The 13863-nt window shown below is 47.2% G+C and overlaps 1 protein-coding gene across 7 annotated transcripts in view; it reads left to right on the top strand.

The window, feature by feature from the left end:
* Nucleotides 1–13863, top strand: part of MAP3K3 (mitogen-activated protein kinase kinase kinase 3) — a 2022699-nt gene that overhangs the window by 883861 nt on the left and 1124975 nt on the right. For all 7 annotated transcript variants that reach the window (XR_013594968.1, XR_013594969.1, XM_078645061.1 and 4 more), the window contains exon 8: nucleotides 7494–7567. Coding sequence is in view for 5 of the 7 variants with exons in the window: in XM_078645061.1 (XP_078501187.1) it covers nucleotides 7494–7567 (74 nt within the window). In the remaining 2 variants the exon portion in view is untranslated. The remainder of the gene's footprint in view (nucleotides 1–7493; nucleotides 7568–13863) is intronic.

Below are 13863 nucleotides of genomic sequence, written 5' to 3'. Positions count from 1 at the left end.
TCACCCCAGGCTGTCTTCTCCCGCCCCCAGACTGCGGCCGACCTCCTGCATTCGCTGGGGTTCGCCATCAACGTGCCAAAGTCACACCTGACTCCCCTCTCAGAAGCTCCTCTTCATCGGAGCGGTTCTGGACACGACGCAGTTTTGGGTCTATCCTTCTGAATGGGGAGTCCGGGATATTCAGGCTATGATTCCGATCTTTCAGTCGCTATCCCGGGTTTCGGTCAGGATGACCCTCACACTACTGGGCCTCATGGCCTCCTGCATCCTGCTGGTGGACCATGTCAGATGGCATATGCGAGCTCTGCAGTGGGACCTGAAGTTCCAGTGGGAACAACATCAGGGGAACCTGTCCGATTGCATCCAGATATTGGAGGGCACTGTACACCAATTACAGTGGTGGCTAACGAACCAGGATTGGGACGACAGCAGATCCCTCTGCCTTCTCTACCCGCAGTTGACAGTGGTGACCAATGCATCACTTCTGGGATGGGGCGGCCACATGGGGAGGCAGAGATCAGATGCCTCTGGTCTACGGCGGAGTCCGGGCTCCACATTAACCTTCTGGAGCTTTGGGCAATTCGCCTTGCACTCAAAGCATTCCTTCCCTCTGGGGAAGAGTAGTGCAGGTGTTCATGGACAACACCACCGCCATGTGGTACTGCAACAAACAAGGTAGGTGGGGTCCTGGACCCTATGTCAAGAGGCCTCTGGACATGGCTGGAATGCCAGGGCATATCCCTGGTGGTTCGACGCCAGGGCGGACGAACTCAGCTACAGGTGCATGATGGATCACGAATGGCGTCTTCACTCCGAGGTGGTGTAAGGTCTCTTTAAACAGTGAGGAGAGCCTTGGTTAGATCTATTCACCACACAAGAGAACGCGCAATGTCAGCAATTCTGCGTTTTGGAATTTTTAAGGCGGCACTCGTCTACGCTTTTCGTCATGAGTGGAGGTGCGGTCTTCTATACGCCTTTCCGCCTACACCACTCCTGCCCAGAGTGCTTAAGAAGATCAAGCGCGACCGGGCCCAAGTCATTCTTGTGGCTCCGGATTGGGCACGAAGAATCTGGTGTCCCAAGCTGCTACACATGGCCATTGATCCTCCGATCAGACTCCCTCCTCAGGGGGGTCTTCTGTCACAGCAGCAGGGGACAGTCCTGCACCGCACCTGTCCAGCCTCCACCTCCTTGCTTGGAAATTGAGCGGCGGTAGTTGACATCGTTTGACCTGCCTCCCGAAGTCTGTGATGTGATCTTAGCAGCCAGGTGTCCCTCCACTAAGACGGTATACGCCTGTAGATGGAACAAATTTGTGGCATGGTGCGCAGCAAAGGCTGTGGATCTCTATGCCCCTCTTTCTGAGGTTTTCTTGTTCCTTCTTTCTTTAGCCCAGCAGGGCTCTGCTCTGGGCACTCTTCAGCCTTTCTTAGGCTTCCTGATAAGCCTTCTCTTTTCAAGTCCCCTGTTGTAAATCGCTTTCTTAAGGGTATTACTCATCTTTTTCCTCCTGTTCCATTCGTAATGCCTCAGTGGGACTTCAACTTGGTTCTTACTTACCTTATGTGCGCTCCCTTTGAGCCGCTTCATAACTGTCCTTCAGACTTCTTTCCCTTAAGACTGCTTTTCTGGTTTCACCTGTGCTTGCAGGGTGAGTGAGCTACAAGCTCTTTCTTCAAAGCCTCCTTTTCTGGCTGTTCATCCTTCCCAAGGTGGTTACTTCTTTTCATATTGGTCAAACCATGACTTTGGCCACCTTCATTCTGCCTCTGCATCCTTCTAAGGAGGAAGAGAGGCTCCACCCTCTGGACCCAAAACATGCACTTTCATTTTATTTGGATCGCACCAAGCATTTCCGGGTGGATGACCAGCTCTTTGTTGGCTACATGGGCACCAAGAAAATTTGGGTCATGCACAAACGGACCGTATCTAGGTGGGTCGTTGTGTGCATAAGGTGTGCTATTCTTTGGCAAACGTCAACGACGATTACACCATCAAAATCATGAACTCCGTCCACTCCGGATCCCCGTCTGACCCATGCCCACACCACGTCTTCAACAATGCCAGCACAATCATCGCCCTCCATCTCCGGAAAGCTATCAACATCTCCTTCGAAACAGCAACCTTCCCGGAGAGCTGGAAGCACGCCGAGAGCAACGCCTTACTCAAGAAGCCCAAGGCGGACCCCAAAGACCTCAAGAACTTCCGTCCCATCTCCCTGCTCCCGTTCCCGGTGAAGGTCACCGAGAAAATCGTCAACAAACAACTGACCCATTACCTCTTGGACAACAACATCCTGGACCCTTCCAAATCCGGTTTCCGCAGCAACCACAGCACCGAAACCACCCTCATCGCCGCCACCGATGACATCAGGACCCTGCTTGACAACGGAGAAACAGCAGCCCTCATCCTCCTGGACCTATCAGCCGCCTTCGACACTGTCTGCCACCGCACACTACGAACACGCCTGCACGACGCCGGTATCCAAGAGAAGCCCCTGGACTGGACCACATCCTTCCTCTCCGGCAGAACTCAGAGCGTCCGCCTCCCATCCTTCCACTCCACTGCCACCGGGATCATCTGCGGCGTACCCCAGGGCTCTTCTCTCAGCCCAACGCTGTTCAACATCTACATGGCACCCCTCGCCCGACAGCATGACCTCAACATCATCATCTCCTACGCCGAAGACACTCAGCTAATCATCTCCCTCACCAAAGACCCTCACACCGCCAAAACCAACCTCCATGAAGAAATGAAGGCTGTCGCCGAATGGATGAGGAACAGCCGACTGAAGCTGAACTCGGACAAGAAGGAGGTCCTCATCCTCGGCTCCACACCTTCAGCCTGAGACGACTCCTGGTGGCAGACTTCACTGGGAACAGCACTGACACCCACTGAACACGCACGCAACCTGGGGGTCATCCTCGACTCCACCCTCTCCATGACTAAACAGGTCAACGCTGTCTCCTCATCCTGCTTCAACACCCTACGAATGCTCTGCAGGATCTTCAAGTTCGATCCCCACCGAAACGAGAAGAACAGTCACCCAGGCCCTAGTCTCCAGCAGGCTGGACTACGGAAACGCCCTCTACGCAGGAACATCAACCAAGCTCCTGAGACGGCTGCAACGCATCCAGAACGCCTCGACACGACTGATCTTCGACATCCCCCGCCGCAGCCACATCAGACCCCACCTGAGAGACCTACACTGGCTCCCCGTCAACAAGATGATAACCTTCAAGCCCCTCATTCACGCACACAAGGCCCTCCACAACGCCGGCCCAGCGTACCTCAACAGACGACTGAGCTTCCACACCCCTACCTGTAAGCTCCGCTCCGCCGGCCTCACCCTCGCCGCAGTCTCCCGCATCCGAAGAACGACCGCCGGCAGCAGATCCTTCTCCCACCTCGCCGCCAAGACCTGGAACACCCTCCCCACCATCTTATGGCAGACGGGTATGTAGCGCGCTTAACAAATGTCCTGATTGATTGAGCCTCCAGTGTGGCTGCGCGCCCATTCCACCAGGGCGACGGCAGCTACTACTGCCTTGGGATGAGTAGTTCCCCTCAATGACATCTGTCAGGCAGCTACATGGGCATCTCTGCACACGTTCACTGAACACAACTGCCGGGACAGCCAAGTCCAGAAAGACAGCTTATTTGGCTGTTCTTGTTCTCCAGGACTTTCTGGTGTGAACTTGGTTCGCAGACCCACCTCCGGGGTTGGTATTGCTGGGGTATCTATTCTAAGGTAAGGAATCTATAACTAACTGTTTCTTTCAGATGAACAAGTTACTTACCTTTGGTAATGATATATCTGTAACAAACATAAGTTAGTTATAGATTTCTTAACCGCCCTATTCATCCTCCCCATTCTGCTAACTGACTTCTATGGTTAGGGACTCCTTTTCAGGGCCCTAGTTTTGTGCACCAGTGGTCAGTGTCTTGCATGGCTCTGCGCTTCTGTCGTGGAAAGTTGTGTACAGAAATGACATCACAGCACAAGGGCGGCGTCTAAGTAGCTGCCGCTACGTCATCCCAGTGATTAACCTCAAGCAAGTGTAATGCGGTGTTCCTTCCTCATGTCCCTTCACGGCAGTAAGGTTCTATTTTTCCTCTCATCTTTTCTTTGTCACACCTTGGAAGAAATGGTGTTCTGGTGATCCCTGCTCTGCCATCCCATATTATGTCCATGTAATGCCACAGCACTCCAGCAGAAACCTGTGTCCTCCCACAGCTCCTAAATTCGGTCCTTTTGCCTGGCCACTCAAATCCTCATTGGCCCCCAGAGAAGAATGCAGGCTTTCCCCTTCTCTTGTAGAGCCACATAGCCACTCAGAGGCTCTCTAACAGCCTGTCCCCCCCAACACCTTTGAGAGTCAGAGTGTTCACCAGCTGTCACCACCTTGCATACTGCGAGCGGCCATGTTGCATATGGCTTCAATCATTGCCATGTGGTGGAAAGGGGGTCTGGGACTTTTAGCATCTTACTCAGCTTTCAACAGAGTATGTAGTCACACATTTACCGTCATTTACTCCATGAACCAAGAATTGACGTATGAGCCTTCCTCCTCCTCTCACTGCCTGATCTATTTTTCAGCAAACAAATTAATGGCAAAAAGTGTTACAGCAAACAAATTAAGGTCAAAAGGTGTTACAGCAAACAAATGAGGGCAAAAAGTGTTACAGCAAACAAACAAGGGCAAAAAGTGTTACAGTGAGCAAATGCATTTGTCACCCCGAGTGGGACGAGTATGCCCAGAGTATGTCCCGTGCTCTCCGTGCCACTTGAGTCAAGCTATCCTGGCTGATGAGGGCTGAAAGCCCGAAACCGGTCCTAGGATGCTTGTTTCCAGTCCAGGGAGGACCTGGCCTGGCAGTTCGGGCTGGACTGTTCCCATTGGGTACAGGGTCAAGACTGATTTGAATATGACTGAGTCCAAACTGGATTGGCATGGTGAGCAAAAAAACGATGGATTTAGGCCCAGATCGCTGTACTGGGGTGAATGTATGACATTGTTCTGCATTCTGTCCATCAATTGTTCTTTTTGTGCTTTCTTTTTCAGCAGCTAGAGCCTTCTGCAGCCATGATGGTCACCTGTAGTGCACCCACTTTAAACTATCTTAGGTCCAGAAGCACCACTACTAATTATAGCACCAGATGAAAGCAGATCAGTGCTTTGAGATACTTAATGGACAGGGTGAATGAGGAGCTTGCAGTCCTGTAGCAATTCAATATCCGAGACTGCCATGTCAATAATAATATCCAGCTCTCTTGCGCTGTTTCCATAATCCTGCGTAAACACTGACATAGAAGCACATTTTTTGGGTGTATTTGCCCTGTTGATCTTGATTATCACATGGTGCAGTACAATCTTTTGGACAGACAGTATCCCCCATTATTTTTGCCTACCCAAGTACATTCTCTGCTACTTAACTGTCACTGTATAGGCAACCTATGTGAGTTTGTGATTCTTGGGTCATGCACCTAATGGAAAGATGTGTCTTTGACTGCTTAACATAGTGTACTATTCAGCAATGGCAGTTTGCTTCTGTTTAGCTTGAGTGATTGCTGCTGGGCCCTTCTCTAACCTCTGCGACATCGTTGAGTCACAGGATATCCTATTTGCCTGTAACCCGGGCAATTTCTGTCCTTCCGGCATAAGAAATACAAGGTTAGCAATAGCAGTAGATTTACAGGAGATAGCATCCAGGAAACCCCTTTTTAGTCTACCCAGCAGTAAGGTGACTGCCTACCACGAAAAGAGCACCAGCCAGGTTTCTAGTCAAGTACAATACCCTATCGTTTGCATTCAGCGCTGGTGTGTGCATTAAAACAAGTTCACCTGGGTCACCCATCCAAAAAACAAACCTTGAACTACAGCAGAGCCATTGTTTATATTCTCAGCCTCTAAGTTTGGCATTTTCTGTATTACCCTAATGGGTTGTGAGCCAAGAACTGGCATCGAGCTGGAGGCCTAGCTACCATCAGTCTGTTGCTTTTCTTTTATGCTTCTGCCCACCACCCCCACCCCTATCTTTTATTGAACAAAGCCTAGTGGGTACAAGGTGAAACAGTGAGAGAAGGAGATCATTGAAATACATATTATCGCATTCAACTTGAGAACCTGGTGTCCAAAACGGGGGAAGCAAGGAATAACTGTATAAAGATAATGCCTTTGCTTTTACAAGGCATTCAGTATTTTCCGTGCCTGCCAGTGGTTAATACTTGTTGGTGTTATCTTTCTCCAACAACCTGCATCTCATTGCCACTTTCTGGGTAACTTCGCCCCTCTCCTCCACTTCTTCGCTTGCCTCTTGCACCCTGCATGAAGATCTCTTTCTTGTAGTCCATCCCTTGCAAGTCCCAATACTGCCTCTGTCTACAGAGAAGCTCTACCTTTAGGATAGGCAGCCAAGAAGAGCATTATCAACAGTAACATCAAGGGCAAAAAGTCAGAGGGTTGCATGGGAGCATGAAACGCAAACTCATTGAAAGACCAAGATGACCTGGGCAAGTTTGTGAGCTGAGCAGAATGGAGCTTTATATAGGCTGCATACCCACCATGAGCAATCTCTGCCCAAAAACTCAGCCAGATTGCTCTTGGGTTTGACGAATATGGCAGGTGGGCAGGCATGTGGCCTTTGGGTAAGAGCAGCCAGGATTAGGTGTGAAGCTCATCGTAACCCCCTGACATCCCCGCATCTGAAAGTTGTTGGTTTTAGAGGTATTGGTTTGTATTGATTCTGACTGCAGAGTGGCTAACCTAGTGAGTTAGGCTTCTCTACACAAGTTATTTGTTTAAGTTAGGTTCCTCTGCAGGCTATGCTTCTGGATCCAGAATAGAATGTTATTTAGCTTGCTACGGGGCTCTTCTGTTGATTGATATCAGGTAACCTCCCATGACAGACGGAACAAGCACCTGTAATCCTAGATCTTGGTCGTCTCTCTAATTCTGTAAACAGCTCTGCACATCCCCATATACCAGAGCATAGTAAGAGAATTTAAGGATGTCTTCCACTGTATTTACATAAATCAAACTTCCTCTCTGTCATACACTGCGTGATGGAAGGACTGGTAGCTTCTGGAATTCGTAAAGGTGTGGTGTCAGTGTATCTTTCTGTGCGTAAAGCATTTCCAAGTCTACATTTTACTTTTTGGTATTTAAAAATGTTGAAGCCTGTTTAATCAGCTAAATACATTTTCTGTTTAATTGGGCTGATGTATTTTTTAAAAGGAAAAATAAAGATGAAACATTGTTGCCTATTATAGACATTTTTCTTTTTGTTGTGATGATCCCAGATGTGCAGAGCCATTTTACTAGTTATGGATTGAAAGTGATTAGCAGTGACAAGGTACTTGAATTACGGATAAGTAAATTTTTCTCTTTGTAGTTTTACTTCTTAGAATTCCACATGTTATTAGAGGATCTTCTGCCTTTTAGTCCTCAGTGTGTTAGTTCGTCCCTCATACTATAACCTCTTTCATGTAGGTATTGGACTGTCTAAGCAGCGCTGAAAATTCAATATCTGGTAGTTGTCAGTCCTTGGATCGGTCAGGAGACGGGTATGTATGCTTACTTACTCTAAACTCTTTTATATATTCCCTATATGTCAATCATTATTCTTGTCAATCATTATTCTTGTCAAACATTATGTTCGAAGCACGTGTGGCTGTAGATTCACATGCTCTGCATACTTCTGCCATCTAGTGTTTGGTTCGGGTTTCTAAAAAGAAGTCTTTCTAACTCTATTTTTAGATTGTTTTTCTCCACCATTGGAAACGGCGTGTTTTGAAGTTGCTTCCGGTATCAATGCTTTCAACGCTGAATATTGTGTTCCCTTTCAGTAAGCCAAAAGAGTTTTGGACGCCGGCTCCCATTCAGTCCTTTCTCCTGTTTGTCCACTGCTGTGAACATCTTCATCGAATTCTGGCCCAGTCGGCCCTTGGGGCACCCTTGCTTTTTGGTGCCCTGCATTTTCCTTATCAATGTCATGGATTGAAAATGTGCAGACAGTGATGGATCGTATGTCATTCAAAGATGGTTTAAGTGCCACTCAAAATACCACTGGGTCTATCTCCGTGCTGTCTGCAACCACTGACTCTCCGCAAAGCGCATCGACACCCGCTGCGATTGCTTCTTGGCCTTCAGGAATAAAAAGACCATTCAGCAGTGGAGAGGCAAGTGGTGGACTGACAATAACATGTTTCCGTCCTCATCGGAGATGCTGGACAACTTCAGTGAGTCAGAACCACTTAATGGCAAAGAAGAAGAGTTCCGTGAGACCCCCGGCGTGCCGACCCAAAAACCCAGCCCCAAGAACATTGGATCTGATTCCTTGGATTTGGAAAAGGAGGAGCTCCAAGAGGAGAACGAGGCACTCAAAGATGCCACTTAGTCGACCTCGAACCTCTCACCAAGACAACACAGAGATGCGCAAGTACGGTTGACACCCACAGCTCTACACAGGCCTCTTCACAGTCCTCCAAGACACATACACAGCTGCTTATTGAAGCAGGTCACCACCCCCTCGGGGGCTTTGAGCCCTGCGCACAAACCTCTGTCACCTCTGGCTACACCACCGCCTATGGACTCTAGTTATCTCTGAGATAAGGCGTCTGAGCCGAAGTAGGATCGAGCTAAGCCCTCTGACTCCCATCAGGCTTCGAGTCTGTGACCGCATGTCGGTGCTGAACCTTCAAGACAGAAAGCTACATCGCTCCGAACCCAACATCAGCTCTGAGACCGTTGACAGCCAACTCCAGAGAAGATGCCCATCTCTGAGAGGCCTCAACATGAGCTTGTTGAAAGATGTTGGATCATAACTCACCCCGCACAGGCAAGAGCTCTGACACTGGGAGTACTTTGCCCAAAAAAGAAAACTCTCCTTTGAGGAATCTCCAGAACTGGACACTTCACCTCAGCTGGTGCTTTCCAAGAGGCCTTAGGACACTACTTCTAGCCCTCCACCTGAAACACCTCCAGCCCCAACTCCATCTCCCTCATCTTCTGCGACTTCCCCTCAGGGGTCAGTTCACACAAAGCTAGCCCTAGCCCCTTCTCTCCAGCAGAGGACTTTGATGTGACAATCTATCCGCACCATAAGGATGATCCATGGGAGGATTAAGACGTGGGACCCATCCCCTCCCCTCGTCTCCCCGCTGGGTACTCAGACATGGATGATGTCTGTGTTGGGGCTTCTCCACATTGACGAAGCTTCCTGAGAGTAGTGGTTGGTGCTGACACACACGGATGCATCTCCAGTTTGGTAGGCCTCCTGTCTCGCTATAAGAGGGCCCAGTGGGAAGAGATGGAGTCCTTGTTCCAACATTTTCCTGACCAATACTGAAAGAGGGGAGAGGAGATTTGTTGAGGAGGGGAAAGCCATATCTAATGCCACCATTTGGTGCACGTTGGATTTGAGTGATACAACTGCTAGTGGGGTGAAGACTTCTGAGATCCTCCACTGTTATTATATCAATCATCTGGAACCTTTAGCCATACACCTAGCCCTAAATGTTTTTTTCCGAGACATTCGGGGCAAGGTGGTCCAGGTATGGGCAGTCAAATGACTGCCATGCTTTACCTACGAAAGCAAGGCAAAACACACTCTACTCAATTGTCAGCACCTGTGTAGCAAATTTGGCACTGGGCGATTAACCAGCAAGTAAATATCCTTGCATAGTACCTCTTGGGGTTGGACAACAACTTTGCAGGTCTGCCCATTAGGACGTAGGAACAAGTGCATGAATGGGAATTCCACCCACAAGTCCTACTCCTTTATTTTCGTTTATGGGGTCCCCCAGTGTCAGAGCCTTGTATCCTCCGGATCGTATTGATGCAAACATGGTCCACCTCCTTATATTCCCAATGTCTGGTATAATCAATACAGACACTAGAGGCGATCAAGCGGGGGAAGGTAAGGAAAGGAACAGCGGGGAGGGAGACCTGAAAATACAAAGGAGTGCAATCAATATAAGTCAATAACAGTGCATGTTATTCTCCAAAAGACTACTAGTATGTATACCCACTTGATATACCTGAATAAAGAAAAGGTGTTCTGCTTTATGCTCAAAGAACTTAAGGAAGGATGCGAATCATCCACTTCAAGTATAATCTTCTGACCAAAACAAGTACAAATCGTAGTAGGACCACAATGGAAGTATGGGTATTGGAACACAAGTATTCTACAACTTTACACCTACCCACTATAGAAGGTTGGTGTCATAACAGGGGTGGAGAGATAGTGCCTCCTTTGTACTCTCAACAAACAACCCCTGCTGTGAGGAACCGAAAATAGAACAACAACAAAAAAGTACTGGAAACATCAGTTCTGTTATCCATTGAAGGTATAGTAAGAAATGCAGCACAGTTGTATTTATCCATAAACATAGAAAGGAAGAAAAGGAATTTGCACCCTTTAGTACTCCAGAGTGCTGGACGCCAAACTCTTGTAGATCCAAAATACAATCACCAGTCAAGCAGAATTAGGGTGATCATAACGGACTGCTGTACCACCAACTTATTGTTTCAATAGCGTAAGCAACCCCATTTCTTCAATCTCAATGAGCCTCGGTAATTTAAAAAAGAATACAATCCTGATAATTCCCTGAACCCCTCCACTCGGCATGAGCTACTGGAAAATGCAGCTCTCCAACTCAAGTGACTCTGGGAGGAAATCACAGTTCAAAAACTGCTTCTCCAATGTACTCTAGGAGAGGCCAAGTATCCTTGAACAATGCGCTCTGCCAGTGCGTGCAAATACAGGGAAGGTTTTCAAATACTTGTAAACAGCGTACCGCTGTTTTAACAAATAACTGTTGCTGCCTAAAGCTGCCTTACTGAACCTTTGATCGTCCATGGAGTTCCAGCATTCAGAATTATCGGCACTGGTCCAAGTCAGGAAGTTTGTTTATGTTGACTTCCTCGTCATTTTTTTGCATGGTTGTGTAAGCGCCGCACGTGTTGTTGGAAGTTGTAGTTCTTCCCTGCTCGTTCTTGCAGGCACACATAAATGCTGCAAGTACTGCTGGGAGTGTTAGTTCCTTAACAAAGTGAAAAGAAATTCAGTGTTCTTACGCTCGGCGGACCTCAACGCTGATGGGCGCTGACACCAAGACATTGACCACTATGTAACTTGCGAAAACTCAAAGTGTGCAAACTTTGCCTTCAGGTTCCACATACCCATTCCAAAGGCAATGCAACCTGGATGAGCTTGTCAAGGATCTTGCCATATGCTTTTCCTTCTCTCCCATTTCTGCCATACGTAGTCAGGAAACAGTGACAAACTTGGTGGATCTAATGCGGGGCAGACAATTTTGGTTCTCAGCCAGTCTAGATATGTCCATTGCCCCCAAGAGAAGCTTCCCACTTGGCTTAACCTACTCACACAGACCCAAGCAGCTCAACCTTGTAATTTTTCTCCTGAGGTCCTAGAGTTTGGGTATGTCAACTTGCCTCAAAAGTACTTGGATATTCTAAAGGAAGCCCCTACCACACACTCTTGCTATGATGCTAAGTGGAAAAGGTTTGTTCACTACTGTACTCTGCTCCGTGTTAACCCTCTTAAACCTACAGAGTACAAGATATAATTTGCTACCTCTTACATTTGCAACGGTCAAGGCTAGCTAACACCTCATCTCGGCTGTTGCGGCAAACATGCACAATAGGCAGCATTCCTTATTCTACAAGATCCCTGTAATTAAAGGTTTCATAGAGGGTCTTAAATATGTCATGCCACCTAGGGTGCCACCTGCCCCAGTCTGGTACCTGAACATTGTCCTCATCAGACTCATGAACCTCCTGTTGTACCACTGTGTTCTTGGACTCTTCAGTTTCTCTCCTAGAAGGTCTCCTTTTTGAGTTTCTATAACGTCACTTAGGCCCTCACATTAGAAGAGTCCCTTCTCCAGGTCCTCAATGACATGACTGTCCTTAGAACCAAACCCAAATTCCTGCCTAAAATGGTCTCGCCTTTCCACCTTAATCAAACAATTGAGCTACCTGTCTTTTTCACCCAGCCAGAGAGAGCACTTTACACACTTGATGTAAAACATGCTCTCATGTATTACATACAGCAGCTGGTTGCTGCCTTTGCACAGCCTCATAAAGGTTAGCCCATATATAATGCAGGTATAGCCAGGTGGATTGTCAGATCTACCCAAACCAGTTACCGTAAAGCTAAAAAGCTAAAATTACTTGCTTTCCCTAAACCTCACGTGACCCGCAAACAGGGCGCCTTTATCGCCTTTCTTGGGAACCTACCCATAGCTGATATCTGTATAGCTGCCATGCGGTCCACTCCACACACTTCCACAAAGCATTACTGTGTGGACATTCTAGGATGGCAATATGCTAGAATCGATCAGACTTCAAGGGCTTGTTTCAGACCTCTGCACCATCGACTAGCTAGCCACAACTTAAGGGTTACTACTTTAAAGTCTATGCAGAGCATGCGTATCATCAGCCACACATGTTGTGTTTCTTTTACAAAACAGATGAGAGTCCATAACTCCCAGATTTGGTAGGATACTCTTTTTTATCCTTTGGTAATTCCGATATCCTCCTTTGTAACTTACCCTCTTAGCATCTGTTCATAGTAAGCAGTGCTGTTGATTTGTATGCGCCTCCCCGAAGCCAACATATATGTTTAATCTACATAATAATTTAAACTACAAGTATGGTCACTATACTATCCTACTCACTACCCCATATGTACTCTCACCTGCCATGTGAAAACAATTTAACAATGGAGTCCGTGCCCATGTGCGTTGACTACCAGAGGAGGATTTACCAGGACTTGAAAGACTGCTTCGAAGAAAAACAAGTTGCAACTGACCTAGGCTCAGATGCTTGCAGGGTAAGAAGCCTAGTCCTTTTCTTTGATTAAGAGACTGTTCAGTGTTTTTTCTAGTCCTTTTTTCATTGCCTCTTCCTTTTTTTCTGTGACTATTTAGCTTATGCCATGCTAATCAGACAGTTAGGCCCTTTCTGGTGGGTAAATGTTTCTCAGCTGACCCTAAAAAAGCCTGTGGTACCTGTTAAGACTCCGCTATCATAATGTATTGTTTGTGCTCTTTTGTGCACTTTTTGCACTAAAGTTTCTAAGACGTCTTCAGCAGATGCAGGACTAGTCACCCAGAAACAAGGATATTTCTATGTAAATGCTGATAGGCATGAACCAGTTCCAGTTGCAGAAGTGCTGTTGACAGACCAAGTCTTTAGTGTACTGATAACAGATTGTCCTGTCTTGCTCCGGGACGGATTTCTATTGTGCCTGGAGCACTGGCACACTGGGGTCCAACAAAGAAATAAGTAGTTGTTGCAAAAAAAAATGTATGCTCCCATACCAGACATGATTACAAAAAAGGGTAAACCCGGAATCACTGGGACCTGGATACTAATTGGTATATAAGAAAAGGGGTCCCAGTGTATGGAAGGGATTACATAAGCAAGGAAAAACAAAATCATGGAACATTTGCAACAGTTTTCAAGAAGCAAAAACGCAATAGATTAACACACAATGTTATTTAATCACATTGGTGGAAATTCAAAAATACACATGTCATTTTTAGGGGAACAGTATCATGGAAAATTCACAAAGGCGGTGCCCGAAGGGGGATGGGTAGTGCAAGGTAGTTAGGGAAGGGTAGGGTGGTTGAAAGATAGTGACAATAAATCACAGACAGTTCAGGTATACAGATGTTTATACACCAAATAGCCAATGTCTAAACACTAAAAGTATAAAGCCATATAACACACAATATCACAGTTATTGAATCACTGTTGAATGGTTACTGGCAGGTATTATAGAGTTGATGTTTCGACCCCTTGACCGTAGGTGTCTTTGACCTTACTGCTG

The sequence above is a fragment of the Lissotriton helveticus genome, chromosome 5_1 (genome assembly GCF_964261635.1).
Source record: "Lissotriton helveticus chromosome 5_1, aLisHel1.1, whole genome shotgun sequence".
In the NCBI taxonomy this organism is placed as follows: Eukaryota; Metazoa; Chordata; class Amphibia; order Caudata; family Salamandridae; genus Lissotriton; species Lissotriton helveticus.
Note: the sequence above shows the minus strand (reverse complement) of the source record. Positions and strands in the feature narration are given on the sequence as shown.